This window comes from Prionailurus bengalensis, chromosome A3 (assembly GCF_016509475.1).
Source record: "Prionailurus bengalensis isolate Pbe53 chromosome A3, Fcat_Pben_1.1_paternal_pri, whole genome shotgun sequence".
NCBI lineage: Eukaryota > Metazoa > Chordata > Mammalia > Carnivora > Felidae > Prionailurus > Prionailurus bengalensis.
Genome location: NC_057354.1, coordinates 139771677 through 139795089, shown reverse-complemented (window position 1 = coordinate 139795089; position 23413 = coordinate 139771677). Strand labels below are relative to the sequence as shown.

Sequence of the window (23413 nt, the reverse complement as noted above, 5' to 3'; positions counted from 1 at the left end):
AAGTAAGAATAACACATACACGACACGTACTTTTCTCTACAACCAGGAATGCGACTGGAATGTGTCTTTAATGCCTTCCGGTCTTAAATTAAGTGCCTGCAACGTAGCAGGCCTGCACCTGCCAGTGAGGCCACTTTCTAACCTGCAAAACTGGCTTCAACAGGCAAATGTTTTAAATTCTAATACATAAGTTACCGAAAGTCAACTCCGAAAAGTAAACTACGATTTTACTGCAGAAAACTAAGAGGTGCAATCACTTGGAGGAAGCTGGGGAAAATTAGCCGAAACTAGTGACATTCCAGTGGCATTTGTCATCTGCTTCCCACACTTGCCCACAGCTGGACAGGCAGCTTGAGACTGCTCTCCAAGCTTCTCTCTCACAGACCACCTGTCAGCCATTCACGCTGGCGAGGGACCATGAGTCACAGACAAGCAGAGTTACTGTTCCCACGGGACTCTGCAGGGCTGTGACTTTTAACCTCACGCGCGGACTTTACTCACCGAGCCTCATGCAACACAGCACTTCATACTGACAAGAGCTCATTTTAAAAATCCCACCCGAAGATTCACTACCTTCTGAAAATAAAGCCTAAGAGATGGGTGTATCTGCAATAATTCGCAAGCAGCATAACATTTCGCTCAATGATTAGTCTGTATACCGACAACATAAGCTTTCTGAAGGGTAAAGAACGGATGGTTAACTTACAGATATTTTAAATTCTCCAAGTCTTCAAATGATCCGCTGGGTATGCTCTTGATTTGATTGTTGTTGAGAAGCCTATGAAACCAAAGTTCGGGAAGAATTAAAACACCACCACTGCACCGTGCTGTGGGAAACGTTCCTTCCGCTTGCAAAGGGTCATAGCAGGACTCCGCTGCGGAGCTCGGCGCCTACACTGGCTTGGCTGCTTGTGTCCATGACAAACAGCATTTCAGTCTTGCCCTCTGATCACAAGTTTCCTCAGTGCATGGGTGTCCCTGTCACGGCACGCCGTTCCCGCCCCCCGGGCACACAGGCCAAGCTCCCCTCTGACGGAAAGGGTATCTGTCTGTCCCACTGACTGTCACGCTATCCACCTCAGCCGACTGCAAGGCCAGTGTGGACGTGCAGGGCGGTCCCACCGGGGGGGGGGGGTTGGCCGCCCCCCCAGGCTCCCATCCTGGGCCCAGCTAGCTCGGGAGAAGCACCTTCCCCTCCCCCTTGTGAGGGGGGCATGTGAATAGGGCAGGTGAAGGGGTCTGGCCCAGCCAGGGGCTGAGTCATTCATAGGAAGAGAAGGTGCCCGTGGCCGTAGGTCCGGGTCACACCCATTTATGAGGGACCCACACAGGTCACGGATGTCAGACAAGACAGCACGGCCGCCGAGCACGGACCCACAGGCCTGGCGTCTCAATGCACATGTTCTCCACTAGGGCTCCATGTCCACTCTCCCGATCCACACCCCCGACCACAGATCATCGGGGCTGACCGCTGTGGTTGAGCTCCACCCGCAGGTGAAAGCTGAGATGATTTCTACACTTTTTCCCACGGGGTCCCAACAGAGCGTTTGGACTTACAACGTATTCAAGTTTCTCAGCCTCTTGAATGCCCCGGGCTGGATCTCCCGGATTCTGTTAAAGCGCAGATCCCTGAAAACAAACAAGAGATGTGTTTAGACACAGAAGTGCGCAGTCACCACTAGTGATGAGCCATCATCTCACCCAGATTCAACACCGCGACGAGGCACCTCAGGAATTAAACCTTGCAGCCCAGCTCCTTCCTTGGGCCAAGTGCCTCCTCTCTGAGGCTCAACGAATCAGTGAGTATTGATCTGAACGAGAGCGGCGCTTTCCCAGGACACAAGTTGGTTTCAACAACGATCCTGGAGAGACAAACACTTCTCTAACTAACCAGACGCCCACCTCCTGCCACTCGCTGGAAAACCTAACGCCACCAGGTCCTCCCAAACCAGAGCGGGACTGCCCTGCACGGACTCAACAGGAGTCGCTGGCCATGGGAGGGTCCAGAGCTGCAGCACCGCCTTCCGACAATTTCCGGAGCTGGAGTGCGGTGGTTTATCCGCCAAGCGCCTTCAGTGTTCTCTCGGTGAGAAGTAGAGAGTGAAACTGAGAAGCTCATCGTGAGCTGGGAGATCCATCCATCCTGCGCGTGGATCCGAACTCAGTACTCCCCCTACGTCTTCTCAACACTCAGATGTGTGTTGGGAGAGCAGTTACTGACTTTTCAGGGACAGAGGGATGACCTGGGCAGCCCAGGTGAGACCAGAGGGCAGGACCGTGGCACCCAGGGCTGGAGCTGTCTGTTGCCGGTGGCCCAGTGGCAGAGGCGCCGGGCAGCTGGTGGAGTGTGTGCTCCGTGGACCCGGGGAGGCGCTCGGCCCGGGGCCATGAGCTCGGGGGCAAAAGGCACACGGCAGGGTCCATTTTTACCCCTTCCCAGCCCCAATTAAAACCTATAAATTTAACGTGAATGAAAGTCACTGAGAAGCAAATGAAACACGACTTTGCTCCTCGAAGAGTCAGAAAAATCAAGATTCCTTGGGCACAAGCCCAACCCCTTGTGACTCGGTGCTGCTGGATTATCACGGGATGAGTTGGGGCCCTGCCATTAGCACCTTGAGGTCTGACTCCAGGGCCGCGGAACCGACCTTATTGGGAAACAGGGTCTTTACAGAGGCGACGAGGGTGGCCCCACTCCAGCATGACTCACGTCCTCAAAGAAGAGGGAAATCTGGACGACGGGGACAGCGCCGTGTGAAGACGGCTGTCATCCTGCCACACGTCAACCATCACCCAGGACCACTGCGAGCCGGCAGCTGGGACACAGAGCGGACCGCCCTCGAAGGAGCGTGACCCTTGGTTGTGGAAAGGCGCCTCCAGCTGGGAACACGTGGATTCCCGTCTGAGCTCCGTCTGTGCAGGCCGCCCCAGGAAACAGACACGGGGCTCCTGGGCAGCATGTGGTCAACGCAGGAACGATGCTCCTCTCATGACGTGTACGGAGTTCTCACGTTCACGGACTTTTCAGGAATCGGGTATTTGGGGCCAATTCAATAGTTGTAATGACTTACGGAATGGGTTCTGGTTTATGCTGCAATAAAAAACTTCTCAGGAAGTACGTAAGTGGCTAAAATGAAATCTGAGCACTTAGGAGTGAACAGTGGGGCACCTGCTTCCTCGCTCTGGGCGGGTTCTCGAGAAGGGGAGGCCCCGGGTGCTGGTCGCCACGGCCCTGAGCCGCCAGCCTGACCACCACCCCGTGTGCTCTCCGGATCCCGGTGTCGGCCCGCGTGCTCTCCGGGGAACGCGGCTGGCCGGAGCTGACCTGTTGCTTTGAAATATGGCAAGAATTCATCTACATCCACATTCAGAACACTGTAAGTGGTTCAGGCACAAGGACACTGAGGCCAGGCCCTGCGGGGAGAGCAGGGAGGGAACCGGGGCCAGGGGGCGTCTCTGGGGCCGACTTCCCTGACTCCCCTCCACATCCCGGTGAAATGTGGGGCCGCGGTTAATGAGGACACCTGGCTGGTTACTGTTTAGTGTAAACACGGGTGATCTGGAAGCTCCCTCCTGGCACAGAGCAAAGGCAGGGTTTCACAGGGGTCGGACAGATGACCCTGGAGCAACACGGGGAACAGGTCCCCCTGGAATGGGGACCGCCATGGGCAAACACTGCGGCGAACCGGTGGGGACGGCCGCAGACCACGAAGCCGGCCCTCAGGTGGGCAGAAGGACAGGGGCCAGAGCCATGCAGCTTTTGAGGCCGGCTCCCCTACGACGGCAGAGCAGGGCGGACAATCACTGGGGGCAAACCGCTCAGGGACCCAGGACTGGACACCCTCACAACACGGTGACGCCCACCCGCTCAGGTTGGGGGGAGGGAGCCCCACATGACATCCGCCGGCAGGTGTGAGGCCGGTCCCAGGAGCCTCGGCCGGATGGACGGACAGAGGGGCCCCCACACAGCGGCCACCGCGCACCCGGCTCTGAGTGCCCGAGCATGGCCGGTCCTAACAGAGGCCTAGGTCCGGGGAAGACCCGAACCAGATCTAGAGGACTCCGGGGGAAGTGGAGATCAGTGCACACTGATTACGTGTTGAACCATGAACATGTTTGTTATAGTTAATAAACTCAGTAAAATTACCCGGTTTCTAATTTTTTTTTAATTTTTTTCAACATTTCTTTATTTTTGAGAGACAGAGCATGAGCAGGGGAGGGGCAGAGAGGGAGACACAGAATCTGAAGCAGGCTCCAGGCTCTGAGTTGTCAGCACAGAGCCCGACGCGGGGCTCGAACTCACGGACTGTGAGGCCATGGCCTGAGCCAAAGTCGGACGCTCAACCGACTGAGCCACCCAGGTACCCGTTTCTCTCTAATTTTTAATGAAACTGCTAGAACATTTAAACTTACACACGTGACCACATCTTATTGCACAGCCTATTTTCCGGCAGTCAGGCCAGCCACCCGTGCTCCCGGCAGACGGCTGGAGAAAAACCACATGCCCATGCAGCCAGGGAGAGGGCATAGAGAGGCCCCCCCCCAACAGGAGCAGAGGCATAAAAACAATAAAAGGAACTAAACTGAGATTCTGGAACTGGAAGTCGTAACTGCTAAAATGGGAAGTCCTTGCACAGACTTAATGACATCCTGAATACGGCAGAAAACGGGGCGAGCTTGCAGGCAGGACACCAGAAAGCACACAGTGTGATGGAGAGAGGACAGTGTCTGTACCCTCGCACATGACGCACAGAGACTCTTGGTCAGCCTCTGAGCGGCAGGAGGGACGGTCAGAGGCCGTGCAGCCCCAGCCCGGAGAGACGGGTGCAGGGAACCAAGATGCCATGGGCTTCAAATACGAACCCCAAATCCAAAGTCATAACTGCAAATCAGAGGCTGTGTTTCACCTGAATCGATTCCCGCTCTGTAGGAAGTCTCAGGAGGGACTTATTAATTAGGAACGGTGAGGATTCTCTTAAGCAATGTTCTCAGGGGGGTCCCCTGATCAGCAGCATCTCCTGGGAACTTGCCGGAACAGCCAATTCTGGGCCCCACCCCAAATCTACAGAATCAGAAACTCTGGGGTGGAGCCTGGTAATTCTGAGTTTTTATAATCCCCCCAGGAGACGCACGGTGAAGTTTGAGAACACTGCTCTTTGGTAATGTTGGGGAGGCAGCTGTGTGTGCATGTGTGAGTGTGTGCACGTTTGCGAGTGTGTGCGGACACACAAGCAGCATCTGTACATGCACGCGTCTGTGCACACACATGCGCACACGCACGCATACGTACACACATGCACACACACATATGTGCACACGTATACATGTGTGTATACACATGCACACACGTGTGCAGGCACACATGCACAGTGGGTCTCTGCTCGTCCCCTCTGCTCATCTTCCACGTCTGATCCTTTAACCCATTTGTGGTTGCTGACATAAAACTTATGTTAAATGTAGGCCAATTAAAAAGTAGTTAGAGCCAAGTGTATACTAAATGACCCCCCCATTTTTTAACTTGAAATAACGTCTACAGATGCCCAAGCAGACAAAATGTCTAACCCCACAGAATAGGACCATGGAAGGTCACTCCTACCCTACACTGCACACCTAGCTATAGCTCAGTTATTTTACAAGTAGAATTACTATTTTTACCATCATTGTTAAGTACTTCCACAAATAATCCTAACAGGAAGCAAAAGTCCTAAACCTTAAAAATTAAACGCCACTCGGCACACGATCAAGGACGGCAGGAGACCATGTCTGTGGAAAGTGCTCCCGAGACCGTAAAGCCCTTTGTAGACGTCCACGGAGACCATCACCCATGGTTCTGACAGATTTCCCAGACTCATCCGCTGAACGCGCTAAGTACTCATTAGGCACCAGTCTCTGAATTAAGCAGTCCCCACGGTAGAGAGTCTCAGGGTGATGCAAGGGAGCCTCTCACGGGCTCCTAGAAACTAGGAGTTCGGGGCAAGATCATGGACAGCACCACGGTCCATGTCCACCGCGTCTGCCACCGACAAGTTAGGGCCTGGGAATGGTGGGTGGTTTTAGGAAGGAGGAGAATTCACGACAGGTTAGAAGAAATCCCTGCATTTGGCAAAGATTCAGAGGCAGGAAGGTCTGGCAAGGTGCCCCAAGTCGCTCAGTCGCAAGCAGCAGGGCTAGGGGTGAACTCCGAATCCGCTCAGGGTTCCGATCTGTGCCGCCAACGCTCCCGCCCCGCTCTGAGAAGGTGAAGGGGTTCACAGGATGCCCCCGCCCCATGGCACCCACGTTCAGGAGCTCCTCAAAAGTAATGCAAAGTGCTGCCCCCTCCGGCCTCCTCGGGGAAGTGCAGGGCCGCAGAAGCCCCCTCGGTGGCAGAAGGGCCTGGAACAGCCCTGGAAATCAGTGCAATTTTGTGAGCCAGATCCTCAAAACCAGAAGTCCATTTACACTTTATAGGAAAAAGGCTAACCAAGTCTAAGTTCACAAGTGCCAAGGGCTAGGTGATTTGTTTTAATGTTTCCATTACTGCAACCTACTGATGAAGCAAAGCCCAGCAGAAAAAAACAGAAATCAGAAACTGAGCACCTAGAGGGCATGGCACACGGAGCCTTCCCCAGAGCCTACACCCAGCCCACCCCAACCCGCTCAGATGCTCCGTGAACCTACAGTTGAGCAAAACCACCTCACACACAGCACATCCCAGAAGAGTGCTGAACAGCTCCTGTGATCTACTGAGCAAGTGACACACAGGTGGCCGTGTGGGGGCAGGGTTATCCACTGCGGACCCCTGTCCCGCATCAGAGGGGATCCTACCCAGTACCCAGTACCGCCTTTTGGGGAAAGGCCAAAATCCAAATCCCAAGTACAGTTTCTCCTGAGCGCGTACAGCTTTGGCACGATCATGAGTCGGAAAACTGTGTCGAGCCATCGTGAGTCTAGCTGCACCCCCAATTCTACTCAGAACTCTGAGTGCTGGACTCTCTCCCTGAGATGGGCAGTGTGCCCCCGGGAAGCCGGCCCGCTGCTGCAAGGAGCCGTGGGACCCGCCCACTGCTGCCTCCTGCGTCCCCAGGGAGGGGAGGGGCCGGCATCTGGACTGAGTGGACAGTGACCCCGACCAACCCGACACAGCTATTATTTTCGGAATCTAGCACTATTTTTAAGTTTATTTATTTAGAGAACGGGAAAACATACAGAGAGAGAGAGAGCGGGAGAGAGAGAGCGGGCTCCGTGTGTCGGCATACAGCCAGATGCAGGGTTCCATCCCATGAACCACAAGATCATGACCTAAGCCGAGATCAAGAGTCAGGAGCTTAACGGACTGGACCACCCAGGCGCCCCAGAAATCTAACATTTTACTTTAAAAATATCAGAGCACCTCACAGCCTACTACTCTGGTCTTCCCAAGACTGCTTAAAAAAGAACGTCTGTAAATGACCTGGTGATAAGACACGTAGGGCCCCGCCTTGGTGCGAACGTCTCTGCCTGCGGGCACACGGAACTGTGGGTCTCCCACGCACTCCCCAAGGCACCGTGGACTTCACTTGTCCTCAAGAAAAGCACGTTTTCTTCCCCCACAAATCGCGGTTCCTCTCCAATTCCAGCAGTCTGACTGACACCCCACCCCCTGGACAGGTGAGCCAGAAGCTGACCGCCACATCTCCTTCACTTCCTGCCTCCGATGCACCACCAGGCCGTCTGTCCCTCCTGACGCCTCCGGCCCACGTGCCTGCCCCCATCCCTGCTGCAGAGCCCCGGGCACACAGCGCGCCCTCTCCTGTGTGGGCATCCCACTGGCTCAGGAAAGCGGACCTGGCCTCCGGGACCAGACAGCACCCGCAGGAGCGCACGCCCCGTTAGCAGTTCCTGCAGCACCGTGAGGACAGGCGTTCTGAGCGTGCAGACGCGCACACGGACTTGAGAACTTGCCCCAGGCTTCATGCTGGCAAAGCCAAGACCACCTGCCCAGGGATGTTCGCGCTGCGTAACTACAAAGGGCAGCTCGGAAAGGCACCTTTATTAACGAGGTCCTGAACGACAAATGTGCTGAACCACGCAGGCACCACACAGCTCGGGGCCAATCAGGGCTGCAGATGAGGATCCACTGTGCCCTTCTGAGCGCACAAGCATCCTCTGGGCCGTCCTCCTGGAGGACACCACCCTCCCCCAGCCCGCTCCAGCCTCCGGTCCCCCTTGGCCTCCATGAGCCACACACTCCAGTCCCCAAGGCCGTCCCTCATGATGACAGCTCAGCGTGCCCGGGACGTGCCTGGCTGTCAGGGTCAAGAGCCTGACCGCCCGCCCCATCAGGCCTACGGGGTCACGCCCACAGGCGCCCCTCCACTGACTGTCCCTGTATTATTGTTGTCTGCTCCGGTGACCAGCTCTCTGGGGTTCCCACAGTGCTCGTGGGATGCATGGACGGCTACTGTCCGAATCACAGCCTGTCCTTCCTGACACCAAGTTAGGAGGCACGGCCCAGAGTGCCCCATACTGCCCGGGCCCCACTTGGCCAGAATCTCCTCTCCAGGCCACCATGTTTCCCAATATGCTTCATTAGGGTCCCCAGGTCATTAGCGAGTGCACCCTGCTCTCTGACCGGGAGCGAGCTGGCCCTTGGCTAGTGTTTGCCCATCAGAACTGACCGCCTATAAATTCCCCTGGTGATGCCAACACTGGGGCGCTGAGGCCACACTGACAATCACCCTGCCGAGGGAGGCAGGCCTGAGAGGCCGCGAGCTAGGACGCTTGCACCATACACGGTGCACGGGGTCTACGGGACAGGGGCCGCACACGTGGAGCAGTGGGTCAGAGCTCCAGCAAGGCTGGGGAGTCGGGCTCGCCCTGGGAGGGCTTGGTCTTGGGCGGGGGGCGGGCACACTCCGTGGTTTGCTAACCGAGAGGGCAGATTCAGGGGGACGTCCGAGCTGGCCCCACGCATGCACGCGGTAAGCGCGCCTTTGCAAGAATCGTCCTGGATTCTTGCAAAGGTGTTTGTGAACCAGACTCCCACGGGCGGTTCTGCTGGGACGTGGGCTAACAGCTGATGTCCCTGCGCACCTGCTAAGGGCTGGTCACTTCCACCACGGCTGCCTGGCGTCACGGCCTAGCCTGTGACCTGCTGAGAGAGAGACCTGGGCACGGACTGTGCTCCCAACGTGACGCCGTGCTGCCTCGGGCCGGGCTCCAGGAGGCCAGGAGTGGGGCTCTGGCTTCTCCTGAAGTGGAGACTAGGGAGGTTTGGAGTGGAAAGAAGGCAGGATCACATGGACGTCTGAGAACGTCTGAGAACACCTCGGGCATGGGGTGGAGAGAGGGCTGAACGGCATTAGCCTGGAGACAGAACTGCCGAGGGCAACTGCATGTCCCGAACAGGAGGGGACACCACGGGACAGGAGGGCAAGCAGTTGGCACTGCTTCTGCAGCTGACTTTAAAAAAAAAAATTAATTCGGTATTTACAGAGTAGATTTGAAAAAACAGAGTCACGGCTGGAAGTCACGAAACGTTTACACACAATGACAAATTCGTTTTTGTTTGTTCCCATCCTAATCTTCCTTTCTCACAGCATGAAAGTACACAAAACACAAGCCACGAACGTGCCTGAGGTCGCAGGGAAGAGGGGAGAAAGGCAGAGAAAGAACCAGGCTCAGGAGCAGAGGCCGGAGGTCAGAGGCGGGCTTGGCTCTAAGCACCCCGAAGGCAGGCAAAGCCAAGGTCAGATCTGGCACAGCATGCCCGAGCCCCAAAAAGTTCCTTAGCCAACCGTCCGGGAGAAATGAGACTTTACTGACACAAGACGAAGGCAAAATTTCTCACACAGATCCTCTCACGTGTCAGGCTCCTAAGCGTAAGTGAACAGCATCCCTAAAGGAGGCTCAGGGACAGACTCCGTGTGTCTGTCCCCTCTCCCTCACTGGGAGCCACCGGCAGGATTCTGAAGCATGACTCACAGCCAGAAGTTACACAAACTTCATCCTGTTTATTTTGGCTCATGCTTCCCGCCTCCAGAGGTCTCTCTGACCCTGGTGTGCGTTCAAGGATTTGCTAAGCCCGTGAGCACGCGCTGTCTGCATGTGTGATAGGCGCCCACTCCCTCCTTCAGCCAAGTTACTGAAGTTAAAAATGGGAAAATCGCGGGTCAGCAAAGAAACACCGGTGCCGGGTGAGGAAAAGCCAAGGAGCCTGGGTCCAAGGCCTGGCCACCCGGCCACGGGCATGGCCCCACGTGGGCACCCAGCATCTCTGCCCGAGGGACAGCTAGGACCGGCACCCGCACCCGACAGGCAGGACCGGCTGCGGCCAGCTGCCACGCGGGGTCCCGGACACGATCCCTCCACCTACACAGGGCTCGTGGACACAGGACAGGGCAGGCTGTGCTGACGCAGGCGCATCCTTCTGGAACGCCAGCGTGGCTGGACGCGTTTGCCCACGACAGCCTGGGACACAGCTCTCAGGCGTGTCAGTGGTGACAACCACGTTGCTTTCAAGACAGGAGCCATCACAGGAGACCCGTGAGCCGTGGCTGATGGGCTCTGCTCCTCCACGGCCTGCATGAGGTGGCCCACGGCCAGCCACGCCCAGAGGAGCATGCTCACGGGCTCAGCCACCCTCGGGAGGGGCCAGCTCGCTGGCTCTGCCCTTTCTTCCCACCCTACCGTGGACTGACGGTTCCGTAAAACAGTAAAAGACGATCTTGCACGTTGTTACTATGACATTGTGTTTACACTGCTGCTGACCTGCGACACGGCGGCCTGCGGGCTGGCAGCCGTCACAGGCGGCACCCAGGGCACCATGTCCTCAGGTGACGCCCCAGGCCACTTCTCGGCCCAGGAGCCTGCAGGTACAACATGAAAGGACCGTGCCCGCACCCCTGCCAGGTGGGCAGTCCCAGAGAGATGGGGACGGGCAGACAGCGAGCTCCTTGCTCACATGACCTGGCTCACCTCTCCCACGAGCCCACAGGAGAAATTGGTGATTTGACAAGAAGCCAACGCCAGGCGGCTCTGTGGCCCCGAGGGCTCTGTTTCCTACGGAGCCGCCTGTGAGCTCGGCGGCCACACATCCAGGATCGCACATTCCCCAGAGAAGGCCGTTCAGACGGCGGAGGCACGTGGGCGCTGGGGTGCAATTTGTCAAACGTTCTGTTCTTTGCCGTCTCTGCCTCCTGATATGGCACCAAGCAGCCAGGACCGCCTCTCCTGGCTCACAGGTGCAGGGTGGGCAGGGGCTCTACCCAGCAGGCGGGACAGAGGAACAGACAGCAGGCAGGACAGAGGGGCAGTCGGGACTCTACCCAGCAGGGAGGACAGAGGGCCAGCCACAGGAAGAACTCGCAAGGGCCCTGCCCGGGGTGGGCGGCCTCCAGACTGAGGAACCTTCCTTTTTGCAGGGCTGGGTCCCACTACGGGGAGGTGGAGAACCGGGGTCTCGCAAGGCCGCATCCCCTTCCTCGGGGGCCTCGACGTGTCAGCGTCCCGCGGAGCCCAGTGTCGAGGAGGGGCGGCCGGGGCAGGGCCAGAAGGCTGCCCCAACCCCTCAGGACCTCCGGGAGGCAGGACGCCCACCCAGGCCAACTCTTGGGTGACCTTCCGGCCCATTCCTTAAAAGTCTGGTTGGCAAAAATACGTAATAACATATATGATAACAGAGAGGAAAGCAAAATATGTTTTTCTCCAACGTACAATTCAAAACAAAACCTGAGGGGCGCCTGGGTGGCACAGTCAGTTAAGCGTCTGACTTCAGCCAGGTCACGATCTCGCAGTCCGTGAGTTCGAGCCCCGCGTCAGGCTCTGGGCTGATGGCTCAGAGCCTGGAGCCTGTTTCCGATTCTGTGTCTCCCTCTCTCTCTGCCCCTCCCCCGTTCATGCTCTGTCTCCCTCTGTCCCAAAAATAAATAAACGTTGGAAAAAAAAAAACAAAAACAAAAAAAACAAAACCTGAGAGTAGTTCAAAGCACAAAACAGAAAACTTTAAATGAAAACCGACATTCTGAAAATAAATCAGGATATTGACCCATTCCAAAGACAGACATACATACTTTCCAAGCTGGTTTTAGGTGTCAGGAGGTTATTTTATTAGTAACATATACAGGCAGCGATGACGCTTAAATATCAGATTTCTCTGGGATTTAGTGACATTATTTCCTTTGCAGAGAAGGTGGCCCTATGGCTTGGATTTGTACCGTGAGATATTTAAATAATCATGACGTTGTAAGCCTCATTTGCCGGGTCTAAGTCTTTACAGGCAAACGGCAGGGAAGGCAGGGAGACACCTACTGTCCAGGATCAGGTCAGGATGTTCCGTGAACCCCACTAAACAGCACAACACGAGACCCGGAGGGAGGGACAGTGGGGGGAAGGAAGGGGTCCAGGGCCAGCCCCTCCTTCCCGTCCCAGGTCCTCAGGCACAAGCCAGGGCGGTGGCCCCAGCTGCACCCAGAGCCACTGCCCCCAGGAAAACAGGCAGATAGACAGGTCGGAAGGAAGGAGTGTTGGCAGGAAAGACTTTCTCTTTTCCTTTCAGGTGCACAGACGCCTGCGGGAAGGGGCGCAGGACAGAGCCATGTTCTGGGCACCGACGGCCCATGCTGCCGCTTCCGGTCTCCCGGTCATGTCCTCAGACTGAGACCCCGCGTTCGTGCTCGGCTCAGGAAGGCAGGCGTTGGCTCCGCCTGCCCAGGGGAAAGTGGGCACCCGTGTGCTGACCTGTGTGGGTGGCCAGCGAGAGCAAAGGATCCATCACCCTGAAACTGTCATCCACTCTCGACAAGCCCTGGGGATTCTGGACTGGGCTTTGCCAATAGCCCGCAGACAGCGTCCGCGACTTCCCGGCCCCAGCCGTCTGCGGCAAGGATGCCGGGAACCTTCGCACACATGCTGGACAGCCTCGTGCTGCCCCAGCTCATGTACTGTGACCTATGTATCCCCTCTGCTGGCCCTCCAGGGAGCCCTGTGCCAGGACCCCCGGGAAGGCCCTGTAGGAACCCCCACCTGGGCCCACAGCCCCCCACGCAGAGCGGGGAGACCCTGCCCGGGTCACCGCAGCACGTGGCCACAGACGGTACGGGGGCCCCAGGCTTGCCTGCTAGAGATCCCCAGCTCCTGGCACAGGGTTCGGAACCCCGCAACTGTGGCGTCAGGAAACGCTCTCGTTCAGATTTTTCTCAACCACTTAAAAGTGTGAAACACTGAGCTCGCGGGCCAGACAGAAGCAGGCGGGGGCTCCTTCCGGCCCTGGGCCCTGGGCCCAGGGTCCACACCCGGTGCGCGAAGGGAGCCTGGCGCAGCCCTGGCACCCTTTGTTTCCGGCTCTGCCCTAGGTAACTCCTCCCCAGGCTTTGTGGCCGGACTGCTGTTTCGCGGGCCACACGCAGAGGCAGCCGATCCGGCAAAGCCTTCCCTCTGCCCTACAAATGAACGAAACAAATGTACGAGTTCACACACTGGTTCCTCTGGGAAAAATCGCAAACTTCTCCCACGGGTGTTTAAAAAATGAAATCAGTGTTTTCCCTACTTTCCAGACCAAAAAAAACCCAAAATTGTGCACCACGGACTTCTCCCAAGGCCGTTTTGTTCTGACCCAGAAAGCCCAGCACGCGGGGGTTAAACCGAGGACAGTTGCGTAATGACAGAGGCAGAGAGGACCCACACTCACCTCTTGAGCAAACCAGGAGGCGCGCCCCGGGCGGGCGGGAGGTCCGCCCCGCGTGGGCGGGCGGGAGGTCCGCCCCGCGTGGGCGGGCGGGAGGTCCGCCCCGCGTGGGCGGGCGGGAGGTCCGCCCCGCGTGGGCGGGCGGGAGGTCCGCCCCGCGTGGGCGGGCGGGAGGTCCGCCCCGCGTGGGCGGGCGGGAGGTCCGCCCCGCGTGGGCGGGCGGGAGGTCCGCCCCGCGTGGGCGGGCGGGAGGTCCGCCCCGCGTGGGCGGGCGGGAGGTCCGCCCCGCGTGGGCGGGCGGGAGGTCCGCCCCGCGTGGGCGGGCGGGAGGTCCGCCCCGCGTGGGCGGGCGGGAGGTCCGCCCCGCGTGGGCGGGCGGGAGGTCCGCGCTGTCCAACTAACCCAGGGCGTCCCTGCAAACACAGCGGGCGGACGTCGTCCTCGTTAGGGGCCGCTAAGAAAACCGCAACTGAACGGGCCTGTTCCCAGCAGGATGATGCCAACTCGATCTCGGGCCCTGGGAAGTGGGAGCCACGCGGCTTCTACTGAAAACTCCCATGCGTGGCCTTCCTGCTGTGAAAACAGGACGCAGTGGTGCGGATAAGCGAGGCTCCTCCAAGGGGAAGAGCACCTGAGTACATGGCGGGGCGTCCTCTGCGACGTCACAGACCCCGGGGAGCCAAGCAGGCTGAGGGGGAACACAGGAGCAGACGACACACCCGACAGGGCGCTGGGACACCTCTGACCTGGGTGTCCCCACAGCAGCCTTCGGTGGTGCTCACAGGGCCCATCCCCTGCCTCTCGGGACTCATCCATGGGAAACAAAAGTAACCAGTGCATGCGTGCGCACACTATACATATGTGCACACATATACACACTCATGTGTGCATAATATACACACGTGCACACGCATACACCTGTATACACATGTGCACATATAAACACGTATTCGCGTGTGCGCATACGCATGCACACACGCATACACATGTACACATCTACACATATACACACGTGCACACACGCTGTCTCCAGGCCACTGCTCTGAGTAGATGTCAGTGTTCTGGTGTGACAGCCAGGAGATGGACTGCGGCCCAGGAAGCACCAGACACACCTGAGTTACCATCCCTTCTCTGCATTTTGCTGCTGTGCCATCCTGGACAAATGTCTTAACCTCCCTGATCCTCAGTCTACAACTCTGCAGAATGAAGCAATAACATTACCGGCTCGTCCTGGGAGGACACGAAATGAGGTAAGCAGAGCAGGAATCCAGCTGGGAAGAGAGGATCAGAGCCGGGGCCCAGGCCACCTTCTGGAATGGGGGTTGTGTGGGGTCACCCCGCAAAAGAGACCCTACCTCCATCCCGCTTGGCACGGCACTTCTCCAGTTTACAGTCGGTGGAACGGTTCAAAGAGGTGAGCCGACTGGCTTAAAATCACACGGCTCAGCAGGGGTCTGGGCCCCCGCACGCCGTCCCCACGTCCAAGACCCTGGTCCTCCCTGGGCACACTCCGGAGAGCCCCGTGACCAGGCGCGATGGGAACAGGCTCAGACAGCCCTCACTCACCCTCTCCCGACCTTAACTTGGGGAGGGCGCACTCTTCCAGGGACAGACTGATGTCCCTTTAACATAAATGCTAAAACCGGTCCGAGTCACGTCCAGAAACATGGCCACGTGGGCACGCCTTCACGCGTCCCGACAGCTGAGGCGCGGACGGGACAGAAAAGGGTGCACGCCGGCCGGGGATTCTCACCCTCCACCCAACGGCGCTTAATCCCCGGCGGCCACGGAAAGTCTGACGGGCGCAGATTCCACAGCAGCCGCCGCTGTTCAAGGCCTCTTTGTTCTCCTCTCGGGCGCCTGTGGACCTGGGCAAACGCTTTCGGCCCCGGGCGATCGCATGCAGGGGCCTCAGCAGCTTTTCCCGACTGGTGACCGGTAACTCTTACGGCAACAATGGAGCCCGTGCGTGAGCACACACACACACGCCCACACACACACACACACACGCTCACACGAGGGACAATGGAGCCCGCGCACACACAGACACACACACACACACACCAGGGACAATGGAGCCCCCCCCCCACACACACATATATACCAGGGACACTGGAGACCCACACACACACATATATACCAGGGACACTGGAGCCCCCCACACACACACCAGGGACAATGGAGCCCAAACACACATGCTCACACACTCACACCAGGGACAATGGAGCCCGCGCGCGCGCACACACACACACACCAGGGACAATGGAGCCCCCCCACACACACACATATACCAGAGACACTGGAGCCCCCCCCCCGAAACACACACACCCGGGACAATGGAGCCCAAACACAGACAGACACACACACACACCAGGGACAATGGAGCTTGTGCACACACAGACACACACACGCTCACACACACTCACACCAGGGACAATGGAGCCCGTGCGCACACACACACACACACACACACACAGACACCAGGGACAATGGAGCCCGAGCACACAGACACACACACACACGCCAGGGACAATGGAGCTTGTGCACGCGTGCACACACACACACACACACACACACCAGGGACAATGAAGCCCATGTGTGCACACACACACATACACACAGACTGGGGAAGGGGAAACGTTGGCAGGGTATCAGACGATGTTAAGAAATCATTGCTAATTTTTAGATGCATTATTGTGGTTATTTTTGAAAGTGCCTTTATATATGGATGAAATGAAAATAAAACTATGAAATGAAAAACAAGTATTTCGTTAAAAGTACTATATTTCTCCTTTGTGAAAAAAATCCAGGTTACCAGCTAGATACACACTATCAGCGCTAAAGGCAAGTGCTCTGTTTCTTCATGTGTCCAGTGTCCATTTATTTTAAATGTGGAGGCTGACATCAGACGACTTTCTCCCGAACAAACCTTCCCCTCCCACCGTCCAGGCCTCTCCTCGGTCAGCTCCTTCCCTGCAGGTTCTAGCAGCACTGCGTCCTCACGGCCTCTCCCACCGAAAACCTTCGCTGGGACCCCACAGTCAACGGCAACCACCCCCCCCCAACTTGGCTCCCTGCCAATCTAGACCTAGCCTCTCTCTGCCCACCGATCGGAGGCTTCCCACGCACGCTCCCCGGCCTCCAGCCTGCACGTTCTTGGGGGACTGCCCTGCTCCCCAAACAGGCTGCAGCGCCGACATCCGCGGACAGACCTGCTCCAGGGTCCCACAGCTGGCGGGAGTCCTTCCCACACCTGACACGTCAAAACCCAGTCCTCACTAAGGTTCCAGTTGAAGAACCAGGTCCCCGTCCAGTGAGCACGTCTCGAACTGCCCGGAACAGAAGGAATTCTGTGATGTCCTCACACGGCGTCTGGCCTCGGAGGGTCCAGTTACTGGGGAACACATCCGTCATGGCCCCTGTGAGAGGCTGTGCCCTCCAAAGCCGCAGCCCACCTGCGGACCCCACCTGTGACACCCACGGTCAGGTCCAGGGCCCTGTTAATGACCAGTGGCCACCCCAATGTGTGCTGAATTAAACTGTGGTAGACACCTATTCTCGGCCCCCAAACAGGCCATGTCCTCGTCCTCAAATAAAACAAAATGTGATTAAAAAATAATAATAATCTTTAAATACGTGGTCAGTTCAGTTGTGTTGCTCTCGTTTCCTGTGGGGAGAGGAGCCCTCAGACACGGTCGGTCCCAGAGCTGCACCTGCAGACACTCCCCTGACCCCCCCACCGTGCCTGCGGGGACCGTCCCGGCCGGCGCTCAGGTGACCCGTGAGCCCGGGATCCGGCGAACGTCTCGTCAGTGTCCCAACCAGCAAGGCTCTCAAAACACAACTGACTGATAAGAAAAATAAGACCTTCTGGACGCGGGATCTGGGATGTGTGATTTCTGCGCGCAGGAGAAGCTTCCTAAGACCACAGCTCGTGTCCAGCGCAGGCGCGCGGTAACCAGGACGCCCCTCCCGCTCTGCGGGGTCAGTGTCAGCAGCAAACCGCCCGTGAGCACAGGGCTATCCCCTGTGTTCTCAGCAGGACCACCACGTGGTGGACACACAAACCCACGCGATGAGACACCCAACACTAGAGAAAATCGCTCCACAACACGAGGAAAGACGTGAGAAAAAAGACCACGATCATCTGAATACAAACGCCAGGTCCCACGAGCTGTCCCCGCCCTGCCTCTGAGCCACAGAAAGCAGCCCGTGGCTCTCTAGAGCCTGCATTGGGGACAGAGCCAAAGGGCACCGACGGGGGCCGGTCCAGACTGTGCCGACACCCGCCCGGAGGGTGGGCGCGTCAGAACCGAGGAAGCCGGTCACCCCCGAGGGCCACACCTCTCAGGCCACTCACGCCTCGGGGCAGCCGCGGAGCCCCGGACCCAGCACAGCGGCCAGCCTCCGGCGAGAGGCGCAGAGCCCAGCCCTGGCTGATCCGAGCTCCAGAACCCTGGTCCGGTCGACTCCTCTACGGTGTCGATCTGTGCTGTTAATCCACCGCACATGGACCGTGCCCCGGACTGGACTGGCACGCCCACCTGGTATCAGTCCACAACAATAACACCGCACTGACCTGCTATCCCAACCGCCCACATAATCGTTACTGACCTACCGTTCTACCACAATAATCGGTTACAATGATCTTCAGCTCTGATCTGCTGTGTTAACTGCTCTAATCTGCCGCGCTGACCCACTGTCCTAACCCACCGTACCCGAGTACGACACCATCGACAAAATTTAACCCACTACACCAATCTCTGTACTAAACTCCCAGGGCCGCCCAGGCCTGCTCCCTCCCTGAAGCCCCCATGGCTTTGTCCCTCACTCTGACGGTGGGGAGAGGCAGGGGTGGGGAGAGGCAGGACCGTGGAGGGTGGGGCCGGGCAGGCCACCAGAAGGCACCTAAGCGGGGGGAGGGGCCGGTGTGAAAAGGGCAAAGGGCGCTCAGGAGGGGCCCAGCACCCTGGCCCCCACGGCCCCCACGTGGCAAGAACCCCACACAAGGGGCCCATTCGGGCATGCTCCGTGCCCAGTCAGAACACACCCACCCAAACCAGTCCCTGGCGCACACACTCACCCAGACCCTTCGCAGCTCCGTGGCCGGCCAGGGGCAACCACGCACGGACACAGGCGCGCACACTCAAAGGCACGTATGCGTTGGCGCGACCCTGACCTGCCACCAGAGGGGGCACTGTCCTCCCTGCAACCACAGTGAGCTTCTTTACCTGAAAAGTGGGGCCACCAGCAGGTGCTTTGGGGGCCTGACCACAATCCTGCTACTGAAAATGGCCACCTTGAGGGCGGGCAGGCGAGGTCGACACACAGGGGCTGCAGACGAGCTCCTTACGGACACTAAACACACAGGACACTAAACACACAGACGTGCCAGAGGGAAAGCGGTCTCCACACCCAGGAGTGTGGGAGCGAGGCCGCCAGTGTCTTCTCTGCGTCTTCCTCAGTGAGCGGTTTGCTTCCGTGATAAGTAACTGAAAGATGGGGCTCTCTTTCCTTTTTAGAGAAATGTTTTAGGGGCGCCTGGGGGGACTCAGTCAGTTAAGCATCCGACCTCGGCTCAGGCCACGATCTCATGGTCTGTGGGTTCGAGCCCCGCGTCGGGCTCTGTGCTGACAGCTCCGAGCCTGGAACTGCTTTGGATTCTCTGTCTCTTTCTCTCTGCCCCTCCCCCACTCATGCTCTGTCTCTCAAAAATAAATAAACATTAAAAAAACGTTAATACAACACTAAAAATAAAAAAATAATCAGGTTCCTACTATTTTGAGTTCAAGGGATTAAAAACTCATTTCACAGCTCAGGCTCCTGCACAGGAGCGGACGCTGGGTCCCCTCTCTTCCCTCCCCTCCCTCCCCCCCCCCCCCCCCCCCCCCCCCCCCCCCCCCCCCCGTGCAGGGGTGTGTGGCCAGGTGCCTGTCTCTGCTTCATCAGGGCTCTGGGCGTGCAAGGGGCTTTCATGGCAGCCCTGCACCCTCTCTACGGCCACAGCCTGCCAGTGTCGGTCCCCACTGCCAGCTGTTTATCCCTTAGTATTTTCTAGCTCCCGTTCCCCAGAGAGCAGTCTGTCCTTGGTCAGGGCAGGGCCGGAACATCAGCAAGTGGCCAGCATACAGACTCACTGTCCTTGGTCAGGTGCCCACCAGACCCACCCAGTTGTGGCCAGGACAACCAGGGTCACGTGACACTTGGCAGGGACAGTGCGTTGGTCAAGCTTGTCTGGAGAAACAGACCCAACAGGCGCGCGCGTGTGTGTACATATATACGAGGGGGCGTTTATTTTAAGGAGGGATTATGGAAGCTCAAGTCCAACATCTGCAGGGTGGGCCAGCAGGCTGGACACCCAGGAAACAGGTGCCGTCTGAGTCCAAAGGCCTTCTGCTGGCAGAATTCCTTTTTGCTCAGGGCACCCCAGCCTTTTTCTCCTAAGCCCTTCAACTGATTGGATGAGGCCCACCCACACCATGGAAGGCAATCCGCTTTACTCAAAGGTTACTGACTCAAGAAAGTCTAGAGTAACGTTCAACCAAACATGTCTACTGTGGCCCAGTCTGAAATACACAATTAGCCATCGCAGGCACCCAGGCATGCTGGTGAAGCCAACTTATTGCAATAAATATTATAATTTAAACCGCTGAACGAGTTACTTGAGGTTGTTCCTGCAGAGAGGGAGAGACAGAGCTTGCCCTTTGAGTTCAGCGAAATAACAGATAAACCATGTCATCCTACTGGGCACTCGCCCAACCTTCACCGACTGCTGAGCAGAGTCACATACTCTCAAGCACAAACCAAGCCCAAGAAGCAACCGGTTTCAGGCCTTACCAAACAGATGCGTTTTTGCTTGCTGCTTTTCTAAAAGCCTCAAATCAGGCTGTGTTTCAATTACCTACACAGAGGAAATGGATCATAAAATAGAATAAAAAAATACGGAAATCAAATAGTTACTCTCCACCCAAAAGGCTCTGAAGGCACCTCACCTACAGGGCTCCTTACATACAGAAGGAAGTTCCCGGAAGACAAGAAATGTGACCCGATTAATTCTGAACAAGAAAACATTTTGGAGAGCTAAGTAAGAGTTTCATCGATGAGAAAGTATCAGAGGACAAAAGAGGCGTGGGACAGATGATTAACCCCAAAAGGAACTCACAACAGATGGCTTTGGGGCCAATCACCAGCTTCTGAGGGAAGGACACACAACAAGGCAGAGAGAATAAAAAGTAACGCTGAGCCAAGGAAGGCCCTCTCCAAAGTCTCCTAGGTGGACCTCTTCACTTCAGTCAAGGCTGTTCCACGTCAACAGCCCGCCCTGCCTCGCCCACGGTGGCGGTGGGACGGTCTTCTTTCTTTGTCCTGATTTTCAGGGTCCGCAGCCCTGGAGTCCTTCCCCAGTGAGAAAACGTAAAGCCCTAATGCAGCACAAACCAGGTCCTCTGCACCTCCAGATGCTGCTAGCTGCACGGGATCCTCGAGGGAACAGGGAAACAACCATTCAGATAATTTTCTGCTGGACGTCATTCTCGCAGGAAACAGTAGTAAAAGGCTGTTTGACACAGAGCTCTGAGAAGGCTCAAAAGAATAAGAAGGCTTCTCTGTGGCTAAAGAAAATGATAAGGGAGGGGGATTTTAAAGCTGGTGTTTTCTGAGCTCCAAGAGGCCTGGATCTACAGAAACAGTTCTTTCCACAACCATTTCCTTTTCTGTGTCCCTCCAGCTAAGCTTCTAATCCCATTCCTTTTTTTTTTTTTTTAATTTTTTTTAACGTTTATTTATTTTTGAGACAGAGACAGAGCATGAACGGGGGAGGGTCAGAGAGAGAGGGAGACACAGACTCTGAAGCAGGCTCCAGGCTCCGAGCGGTCAGCACAGAGTCCAACGTGGGGCTCGAACTCACGGACCGTGAGATCATGACCTGAGCCGAAGTCGGCCGCTCAACCAACTGAGCCACCCAGGCGCCCCTCTAATCCCATTCCTGACCAATGAGAGGGAAGGAAGGAGCAGGGACTGGGCTGTGTCAGGATAGAGGCACACGGCTATCATGCGTGGTGGCACTTCCGGATGTAGTGGTTCCTGTCTGCTGGTACAGGGAGGCCCCTGCAACAGGACGTAATGTGTCTCAGCACCAATGCTTGACACTAGCAGGGATGCCAGGAAAGAGAGAGGGAGGGAGGGATGAACAGGAGGGCAGATGGATGGAGGGGTAGGTGATTAGGCAGATGGATAGACGGATGATAATCTGAATGGGTGGGTGGGTGGGTGGGTGGGTGGATGGATGGATGGAAAGACAGGTAGATGGATGGAAAGACAGGCAGATGGATGGATGGATGGATGGATGGATGGATGGAAACACAGGCAGATGGATGGATGGATGGATGGATGGATGGATGGATGGAAAGACAGGTGGGTGGGTGGGTGGATGGATGGATGGATGGAAAGACAGGTAGATAGATGGATGGAAAGACAGGCAGATGGATGGATGGATGGATGGATGGATGGATGGATGGAAAGACAGGTGGGTGGGTGGATGGATGGATGGATGGATGGATAGACAGGTGGGTGGGTGGATGGATGGATGGATGGATGGATGGATAGACAGGTGGGTGGGTGGATGGATGGATGGATGGATGGATGGAAAGACAGGTGGGTGGGTGGGTGGGTGGGTGGAAAGACAGGTGGGTGGATGGATGGATGGATGGATGGATGGATGGATGGATGGAAAGACAGGCGGATGGATGGATGGATGGATGGATGGATGGATGGATGGAAAGACAGGTGGGTGGATGGATGGATGGATGGATGGTTGGATGGAAAGACAGGTGGATGGAAAGACAGGCGAATGGATGGATGGATGGATGGATGGATGGATGGATGGATGGATGGAAAAACAGGTAGGTGGGTGGATGGATGGATGGATGGATGGATGGAAAGACAGGTGGGTGGATGGATGGATGGATGGTTGGATGGAAAGACAGGTGGATGGAAAGACAGGCGAATAGATGGATGGATGGATGGATGGATGGATGGATGGATGGATGGAAAAACAGGTAGGTGGGTGGATGGATGGATGGATGGATGGATGGATGGATGGATAGATGGATGGAAAGACAGGCGGATGGATGGATGGATGGGTGGAAAAACAGGTGGGTGGATGGATGGATGGGTGGATGGGTGGATAGATGGATGGATGGATGGATGGATGGATGGATGGAAAGACAGGTAGATAGATGGAAAGACAGGCGGATGGATGGATGGATGGATGGATGGATGGATGGATGGAAAAACAGGTAGGTGGGTGGATGGATGGATGGATGGATGGATGGAAAGACAGGTGGGTGGATGGATGGATGGATGGTTGGATGGAAAGACAGGTGGATGGAAAGACAGGCGAATAGATGGATGGATGGATGGATGGATGGATGGATGGATGGATGGAAAAACAGGTAGGTGGGTGGATGGATGGATGGATGGATGGATGGATGGATGGATAGATGGATGGAAAGACAGGCGGATGGATGGATGGATGGGTGGAAAAACAGGTGGGTGGATGGATGGATGGGTGGATGGGTGGATAGATGGATGGATGGATGGATGGATGGATGGATGGAAAGACAGGTAGATAGATGGAAAGACAGGCGGATGGATGGATGGATGGATGGATGGATGGATGGATGGATGGAAAGACGGATGGATGGATGGATGGATGGATGGATGGATGGATGGATGGATAGGTGGGTGGGTAGATGGATGGATGGATGG

General features: G+C 56.7%; 1 protein-coding gene across 2 annotated transcripts in view; it reads right to left on the bottom strand.

The window, feature by feature from the left end:
• PXDN (peroxidasin) overlaps positions 1-23413 on the bottom strand; it is a 76878-nt gene that overhangs the window by 40875 nt on the left and 12590 nt on the right. For both annotated transcript variants that reach the window (XM_043604657.1, XM_043604658.1), the window contains exons 2-3: positions 1558-1629; positions 707-778 (exon numbers count right to left, since the gene is read on the bottom strand). In XM_043604657.1, the coding sequence (XP_043460592.1) occupies positions 707-778; positions 1558-1629 (144 nt within the window). The remainder of the gene's footprint in view (positions 1-706; positions 779-1557; positions 1630-23413) is intronic.